General features: G+C 37.7%; 1 protein-coding gene across 2 annotated transcripts; it reads left to right on the top strand.

Annotated features, from left to right (window-relative positions):
* The first annotated feature begins 564 nt into the window (after positions 1–564).
* LOC100543059 (cell division cycle 7-related protein kinase) lies at positions 565–8,933 on the top strand. Of its 2 annotated transcripts, none has more exons than XM_031554757.1 (7): positions 565–1,335; positions 3,718–3,801; positions 5,530–5,665; positions 6,264–6,357; positions 6,440–6,582; positions 7,567–7,810; positions 8,368–8,933. In XM_031554757.1, the coding sequence occupies exons 1-7, from the start codon at positions 1,176–1,178 to the stop codon at positions 8,485–8,487; spliced, it is 981 nt and encodes a 326-aa protein (XP_031410617.1). In that variant the 5' UTR covers positions 565–1,175; the 3' UTR covers positions 8,488–8,933. The 2 variants fall into 2 exon arrangements, with proteins under 2 accessions (XP_031410617.1, XP_031410616.1); XM_031554756.1 differs by having other exon boundaries at positions 3,715–3,801; positions 8,368–8,931.
* The last annotated feature ends 43 nt before the right edge of the window (positions 8,934–8,976 follow it).

Here is an 8,976-nt window from a genome sequence, read left to right as displayed (position 1 = left end):
GTTACTGAGCCCCCTCTGCCCTGCCCGTGTTCCCGAGGTCCTGCAGGCTGAGCAGCTTTGCTTCCAGCTTCCTGAACATGTCAGCCTTGTGCTGGAGGAAGCTGGAGCTGGGGTTCCATTTCAGCATGCTGGTTACAGCAAGTGCTGCCGTGCGCTGATGGGCTGCCCTTGCTCTGCTAATGAGGTGGTGTTCAGGGCACTCCTTGCTCTGCTAGTGAGGCCGTGCCATTGCAGGTTTGGAACAGGCTCGTCTGCCTGCTCAGCACTAGCAGGGCAGTGCCGACCTGTGAAAGGCTGCAGAGTGCTGCCTCGCTCCATGAGTCTCCAAGTTGCATTCTCCAGCAAAGTTCCCTCACAGAAAGAGGCTGTCGCCTGTCCCCATTCTGCTGCCTGAGAATGACAGAATAAAGGTAGCCGGGATTCTCAGGGGACAAAGCGTATTTCTAGCTCACCGAAATAGGGGAATCCTTTCATCTGTAGTTTTTCAAAATACATTCCCCTCTTGTAGAAAAGTTCAGGCAGAACTTTGTGGGCTCGGCAAAGGTACGAGCAAGGAAGATCCTTGAAGAGAAAATGATGCCACTGTGAGAGGCAGTGGTGCTGAGCTCCCTTGTCACTGTCCTTCACTGGTACTCCGCATCTCTTTTCTTCATGAAATAGGATTATCTTTTTTTTAATTGTACATTAGTAAATAATTTACACCTTTTCTTACAAGATTTGGGAAGAAGCCTTTCAAAATAAATATGCTCTATTACTTTTATGAGAGATTAGAACAAATAATCATGCTTTTGGGTTATGTTCTCTAGAAGCGGGAGAAATCTCATACATTGAGAAGATTTTCTCTTATGTGTTTTCAGGTTTTCTGTCTTTGTTGGGGTGCTGCAGTGTACAGTGCAACAAATTTCTTGTGGACCAGTTCCCCACTTTTCAAAGCAAACTTCAGGAAAAAGATAGAGCTTTAACATGAATGAGCAAACACTCCAGATAGAAGAAAATCATTTGTCTCTAAGCTTATCCTGCTTTCTTCCTTCTCTTCCCCCTTCTTACCTTTTACTGGAGATCAAGTGGGTTTACTGGTTTGATTTGCTCTGGGATAGTAGGTGCCTTGCAATTTTAGGCAGCACAGAGGAATTCCTCACACTCTGAGTGCAGGGCAGTGGAGTGTATTATCAGATATGTTTGCTCCCTCAAGTGTCCAGAAGTGGTTTTCAGGGTCTTGGATTTTTTTCTTTAGTTTTGTGATGGAGACAGAGTCCAAGTCTCACTGTGATGAGCAGCACCCTCATCAGGCTGAAGACACAAGCAGAAAGCTTGCACAGAGCAGTAAGCTTTCAGGTACGTGCTTAAACAGGGACTGCTAACAATACGTTTTGGTGTTGATGTGCTTTTTCATCACTTCAGGAAGTTTTAACATCAACTGTCATATTGTATAAAGAATTAATGAAATGAGAACATTTGAAATTGCTGTTGACATCAAGCGTATTCCTGCTTTCCATGTGGCTACAAAAGTTCATCCGCAGTAGTTTGTTGCAATTCATTTAACCCATTTATTTATTACAGAATATATTATTTTAAGGGATAATGTAATTCCAAAAGGGACTTCTTGAGAATAAAATTTTCTTACCAGACAGTGTCTCAACAATAATATTTTGCCTTTTAAAATATAATCACCAGTCTTGGCCTTAAATATCTGTAGATGTGTCGGGGTGCACACACTGTTCTTGCTCATGCAAGAGAAGCTAAACTACAGACATGTGCACCGATAGTGGTTTTGTTGCTGTTTTTATTTTGTCTGTTTGTGACTTTACTTAAATCTGGGCGTTCTGTACACAGGCACCATCCTTGCTCAGTAATTGCTGGTGGTCAGACAGTTTATATATAATGGCTACTGATTTTCCTAGAAATAGTCCTCTGTCATTTTGCTGTACATCCGTGTCCAGAATTAGAGCAATGCTGAATAGCATTTAATGTCTCACTTTGCAAATGCTTTTCATTCTGGGAAGTAAATAAATTGCTTTAAAATCTCACAGAAAACATTGCGAAGAATGGCTGCATTTTTAAATTGTGTTTTGCCAACAATGGAGCAAGCACTATGCCCAGCTGGGGATTCAGACTCCTGGAAGAGAATGGATGATGTTTAGCTGCTATCAACAAGGACAGTCAATGTTTGTTAGCTTCTGGGATCTTTCACATGCAAAGCTGTGTTGAGTTGCTAAATTTTCTCAGTGCCTGGGATATGCACTCCTCTGGCCTAGGATCACTCAGCTATTAGAGCTCTGATAACATTCAGCTCTTTTAACTCGGTTGCACAAAACCAAGTAGCTGGCAGATTGTATTGCAGCAGTTGCGAGAGCTTTTCATTATTGTTACTATCTACCATAGGGCCATTGGTCTGGGACACGTTAAAGTCAGCTTAAAGCCTGATCTGATAGTTTCTGAAGACTTAAAAGATGTGGGTTTCAAGTCCTTATTGGAGTCATTTGCATTTTGTCAAGGTTAAGTCCTTTTTTTCAATCAAACAATTTTACTGGAGCATTTCCAGTGCAAATTCGGTGTAATCAGTAAGAACTGAAGCTTAAGCTCCTCTTTTCAGAAGTCAAACTCAGATACCAGTGCTGGAACAAAACTGTGGATTGCTTTATTTGGAGCAGGTTGCATAGCAATCTAGTTCTAAACAAAGCAGTTCTGACAGAGCTGTTAAGATCCATATCAGCATTTCAAACCATTTTCTATGCCTGTCCTGTGGCACACAGCCTTTAGGCATGAAGGTCTGTCTAGGATATTTCAGAACTAATAACATTTCTATCTTGAGCAGGAAAGCCCATGTTTTACCAATCCATGCTTTGTTTCAAGCATATTGGTGATATTTGGAAAGTAATTCTCATTACTTATAACTTGTTGTTCAGGTAAAGCACGGTACACTTTAATGTATGCAATACAATTTATATTTTTATTAAATTGAATTTATTACTCATTTTTAGGATGAAAATGATAAACTTTTGGGTTTTTTCCATTTGATGTAGTTTCCAAATAGCATTTTTTTCATACTTCTGCATAATCACATGTTCTTTAACCCTGCTTCATACTCAGCTTCAAGAGAAATAGAGAACAATTAAAATAGAAGCATTCAGGAACTGAATGGAAAGCTAAGTTTTAGAAGGAATGCAGTACAACATCCTTGTCCTGCCATCTAGTGATTGCAGCACAAAGTACAATAATTTAAATGCAAAGCAAATATGCTTTTTTGCATTTACTATTGTAACAGTTTAAGAGATTGTATCGGTGATCTTAAATAATAATAATTTTCCTACATTTTTGATTCTTAGTTTGCATCTCATGGATCTGCTCCTTTGCTTACATAAACAACTATTATAGTTTTGTCTTATGTGACTTTGACATTGCGTGTCTCAGGAAACATTAATCAGTGAGCTGTAATGTGAAGTTTTACAAAAAGAGCTTTTCCTCTCTCAGGAATTTCTAGGTGGCAGGTAGGTAACATTTTTTGAAATGCTGCAGCATGGAAGGGAATGTGAAGAAGATGATCAGTTAGGCAGACAGTAACGCCAGCAAGGATAGGTACCCCTCGTGTGTTTTTCCTTCAGTTTGTCCAGTTGCAGTACTAGAAATTGATGTATGATTTATGATCTGAACTACAGACCAGATACTGAATCAAGCAATCAAATTCTCAACCGATTTTCCCCATTCTTTCCACAGCAGGAATAAAAAAAGATATTGAAAAACTTTATGAAGCAGTGCCGCAGCTTGTAAACGTGTTCAAAATTAAGGAAAAAATTGGAGAAGGTAAATGTTTTATTGTAGCTTGCTTAAACTTACATCTCTTTTGATCTGTATAACTTAGCAGGTATAAATCTAAGATGTCAATACATGCAATTTAAGGCAGATGCTTTTTTATTTACTTTTTGATGTGTACAGTACTCTGTTCTTTTTTTACATGGAAAATCTATTTATGTGCATTTATGTTTTGACATATTTAACTACTGGCTTTGTTTCTTCTGAAACTATGTGGGCAGAAGTGGAGGAGGAGGCTAGAATAGTATAGCTGCTTTAATTTCTTGGTTGCTGTTGCTGGGTTTTGTTTTTAGGATATACAGGATCAAATTTTGGAACACTTAGGTACTCCTGACGTTCAATGGATACTATTGTAGATACTCTATTAGAAGGTAGGTGTGACTACAAGTAGATTCCTAGTGGCTTCTGAGTCTGGGACTTCAGCACTTTCTGAAACTTTACTCAGGAATGACACTCCACACTTAAAAGCAAAGATGTGTATGAGAAGCAGGGTAGCTTTGTAGCTGTTTTGCAATGGAGTAACTGTGATGGCAAACCAGGGGGCTTAAAGTTTGTCTGTCAAAGAAAGTAACAAGCGCCATTCCGCACAGTGATTCAAAATTTCTAGAAAACGTGCAGTTCTGTTTGTCATAAATAAGAGAATAGTCAAGCTAAATCTCCAGTTATGAATAGTACTCCAATTTCTCTCCTGGGAACAAACAATGCTCTTGAAAGCCAAAAATACCACTAGCAGTTCTGCGGCATAAAGACAAGACAAGCTTCAACTTAGGATTCCATTCAGGAGTCTGTTTTGTTTTAGCAGTTCTCACCACCAAAAAGAAGGTCTTGGGTCAACTTAGTAACCCATGTTGCTATGAGCAGTCCTTCTCGATTTATGGGACACTAGATTTTTTTATGACTGCAAGAAGTATTTAGAGGTTTTGCTGGCATTTTGATGTATGTATAGACTTACAGACTGTTAAATTTAATGTGACACAAACACAGTAATTAACATATAATCAAAAGTAAGTTTGAACCGCTTGTTCATAGGGAAGAATGCTTTGACTTGTATGTTCAGGTGTCTCAGATCATTAGGATAGATTAACCTTCCCAGAGATATTTTATGATATCCTTAAAACTGTAGCAGACAAAACTGCAATAATAAAACTTAAAGTTGTAAGATTATTGTACAGTGTGAATGCTCTCTTTCTCAAAGGAGTCTATAGTGTTCTGTCTATGTGGTAATGCTGGGGGCCATCAAATAGTAAAGCTATACCTTTATAAGGTAGAGAAGAAGCCTTGCTTTATAAATAAGATAACAGAATTAAGGAAAATGTAATGATTTCAGAAGTTCCTTGAATAGCAATAGCAGTGCTATCCAGATTAGCATTAGATAGTTGGCTTACACTGCAGAGAAAGAAGAGTTGGATGTCAGATGAAAGAGAGCTACCTAAACAAGAAAGCAAATCAAAGATAGGAAAATTTACATTCAAAGAGCTCATGTCCCAGGCAAGTTAGACAGTGTAACATTTGCATTTTTACTGACATTAAAAAAATTGTATACAAGATCACTGAATTCAGTAATAGAAAAAAGAAACTGCCTATTTTCTCTTCTAAAATCTGCTTTTGACATAGTGTCAGATGCGCTGTAAGACTGTGAACATTTAGATCATTTCTGTAAAAATCGCAACTGACTTAATTAAAGATGCTGAAGACAGTGTTTTTCTCCCTTTTTTACAGGTACTTTTAGTTCTGTTTACTTGGCCACAGCGCAACTGCAAACAGGATGTGAAGAAAAAATGGCTCTGAAGCACTTGATTCCAACCAGTCACCCTCTGCGAATTGCTGCTGAACTTCAGTGCCTCACAGTAGCAGGGTACTTAAAAAAATTGTGATTGTCATGATTAAACTGCTGAATGTTGTCTTGCTGCTCTGCATTTATGTATGTAAAGTTTCACTCACTTTTTTTTTTAATTCTCAGAAATGTTTGAGACTTATAGCAGGAGCAAATAAGAAATGGATTCTTATCTGTAATGAATGTCCTTTTTTGCTGGTCTCAGTTTGCAGACCATACTACATTTTCCATCTGAGAAGTTCCATAATGTATGAATGTGGGAACAGCTGCTTGGAAAAAATAATCTCTTAATAAGAAATTAAAGCTTTAGAAATTAATTCTAGTCACCAGTGTGCTCAATAGCACCTTTTTAGAGTAGCCAGTGTCGTGAATTCCTACATTTAAATGCAGTGGTAACTACAAACCGTGGCCCCCAGATCTGTAGAGCCCTCATCTCAAACTGCAGAACTCAAATGGAACATAAGAATAACACAAGAACAACATAATTACTGCTAATAAGACTGTTGCCAAGGTATAAATTAGGTATTAAAAAAAAGCCAGACTGAAGTTTACAGGAAATAAAGGAAAATCAAAATTCATCTTCTGGTCTTTGTTCAGTGACATTACTTCTCTTTTTTAGGGGACAAGATAACGTTATGGGAGTTAAATATTGCTTTAGGAAAAATGATCACGTGGTTATTGTTATGCCATATCTGGAACATGAATCCTTCTTGGTGAGTCCCAGACTTCTTATGTGTAATAAAACTTCTGAATTGAAAGTAGTTGCATAATAATAGTATCCAAATAATCTTTCAGGACATTCTGAATTCTCTTTCCTTTGAAGAAGTGAAAGAATACATGTTTAATCTGTTTAAAGCATTGAGGCGCATTCACCACTTTGGTATTGTTCATCGTGACGTCAAACCCAGTAACTTTCTCTACAACAGGAGGCTGAAGCAGTAAGTCTGTCCAGATGTCCATATTGTGATCTCGTCTGGGGATGTGTGTCTTGGCAGAACAGATTAAATGAGGCTTTTGGTTTTCTTCCTTCCAGATGCCTAACATGTGCTTAAGTAATAAAGCTAAAAAAGACTTTTTATTTGTAAAACTTTTATTTCTGTGTTTAGGGATTTGAGAATGGAAAGATTTTTTTTAGCATTTAATTTAGTATCTGCCTTACAGAGTGTCAAGTACCTGAAAAAGTGAAAATTTAGTGTTGAGTATAGATACAATATTTTTTAATAAAAATGAGAATAAAATCAGTAATGGTCTGAAAAAAAGTTAATAGGTACTTGTTAAGCATAGGCTGGTATTTGTAACTTTCTACTAATAAATTTTTATAACTAATGCATTTGGTATCTGAAGACTGAAAAGTCATGTACTGCTTTTTTTTTGGAATGGACTGAGTAAGGTACTGTTTCATTGCTAGCAGTCCTGTGGTGACTAGTGAGTAGGGTGCAATTAGTGAAGGTTTGCTGGGGAAACAACCTGATTAAAGATAAGTGCTTTACAGTGGCATTGCTTGAGGTTTGGCAAACTCTTAGCGTTGTTATTGTTCCAGCTGTCTTCACTGCTGCATTGTGCTTCTGTCCATGACAGGTCAATTTACTTGGCTGCTTGTTGAGGTAATTCAGAACTGTAGAATGAGAACCCAAGAAAGAGGTTACTGGGAATAGCTTTCAAAATGTCAGTGGTGAAAGTACACACTTGAAAAGCTTACAAGTCAAGAAGCAGAAAAGTAAGAGAAATAGGTGTAGTGTAAGAGTAGGGGAAAAATAGGGCCAGACAGTTTGGACAAACAGAGCAGAAGGAAAATAGAACAGTGTTGCTGGCGGCAGCACATAGGCAACCTGAGGAGTAAACTGTGAATAAACAAATAATGAGTCGTTGATAAAACTGGTTGATACTTTTTGACTCTTGATTCTAAACTTTGTTTCTTTTAGGTACGCCTTGGTAGATTTTGGCTTGGCGCAAGGAACTCCTGATACAAAAATTGAACTTCTCAAAACTGCCCATTCTGAAGGCCAGCAGGGAAGTTACTCGCAAAGCAATCCCAGCATAGCTTTGGGAAATGGGGCTTCTGTCGCTGTCACAGCACCTAAACAGATTCCTCAACAGTTAGCATCAAGAGCATCTGATAAAAGCTCACACTCAAAAATACAGATTAAACAAGGAAGAGGAGGAAAGGTTATCAGTCGCTTTCATTAATATTTTTGCATGTTTAATGTTTTTTTTTATCCAACAGGGGGAGATGTAATACCTGAACAAAAGCTGTGCTGATCTTGCAGGATTTGATGCACTGAACCAATTTTCACTTTGGAGCAGCTAGTTTTATGTAACACTATTGGCATCAGTCAGTATCTGTTAGGTATAATTCAGCATTGAAAGCTGCATAAAACTCTAGCATGAGTTACTCTAGACAACCCTAAATCTTTTTTAAATCCCACATGCTGTTAAACTCCTCCCCAAACCAATAATTATTTGCATATGCTTACTTGCATATATATAGCAAATGCAAAACAGATGGCATTTCAAATAATCTTGGGGCACATGAATTGTGATTAACTCCGTGAGCATGTTTGTTGTTCTGTCTACATGATGTTTTCTTCACAATGAACTGATGCCTGAAAATGACTTACTGCGTAGATGTTTCAGTTTTATGTCACTTAACACAGTTCTTGAACTCCCAGTATCCAGCTGACCACTGGATAAGATCCTTACTGTATTCTTTGTTGATGTTGTAGGAGGATTCTGTGCACCATTCTGCCCAACGCTCTGTCTTTGGAGAGAGGAATTTCAACATCTATTGTTCCACATACCAGGAGAACTCAAATACAAAAGTAAGAAACAAGACTCATCAGTAAGAGCAATTTGTTAAGTCTTAGAGAAATTATAGAACTAGTTCTATAAGATTGGGCAGAACCCTGTGAAACTAAAGTTCTCAGCTGACAATTAAGAATACAGATTATTAAGTGCGATTTCACTGAAAGGCTTGAAGAGTTTTTCATTTGTTTCAGTCCCTTTTGAAACTCTGAAGAGGTGTTATGTACATGTCTCCCCAGCTCATGTTCTTTGTATGCTAGTTGGTATCTTTCCTACACGTGTACCTTTCCGCCAAGATATCTTTAGTTTGTGAAACCTTTGCTTGTTATTTTGCAACTGAAGCTGTAGAGAAAACAAGTATGTAATAAACGTTTTTATTTTGTTGTTAGGAATTAATGTGAGATGGAGGAAAACCCCAACTAAATTAGAAGGCTTGTCTAACAATGATCCTCTTATTGTAGAATTAAAACTAGTGCTACTTTGTTGTTGTGGCATTAACTATTTCATACAGGTTTTTTTTTGTTTTTTTT

The sequence above is a fragment of the Meleagris gallopavo genome, chromosome 10 (assembly GCF_000146605.3).
Source record: "Meleagris gallopavo isolate NT-WF06-2002-E0010 breed Aviagen turkey brand Nicholas breeding stock chromosome 10, Turkey_5.1, whole genome shotgun sequence".
NCBI classification, from domain to species: domain Eukaryota; kingdom Metazoa; phylum Chordata; class Aves; order Galliformes; family Phasianidae; genus Meleagris; species Meleagris gallopavo.
Note: the sequence above shows the minus strand (reverse complement) of the source record. Positions and strands in the feature narration are given on the sequence as shown.

Bases quoted from the DNA above. Each gene is read 5' to 3' on its own strand.
- LOC100543059 (XM_031554756.1), top strand. From the start codon at position 1,176: ATGTTTGCTCCCTCAAGTGTCCAGAAGTGGTTTTCAGGGTCTTGGATT. The intron at 3,802-5,529 runs GTAAATGTTTTA...CCTTTTTTACAG, and splicing joins TAAGGAAAAAATTGGAGAAG to GTACTTTTAGTTCTGTTTAC. The intron at 6,358-6,439 runs GTGAGTCCCAGA...ATAATCTTTCAG, and splicing joins TGGAACATGAATCCTTCTTG to GACATTCTGAATTCTCTTTC.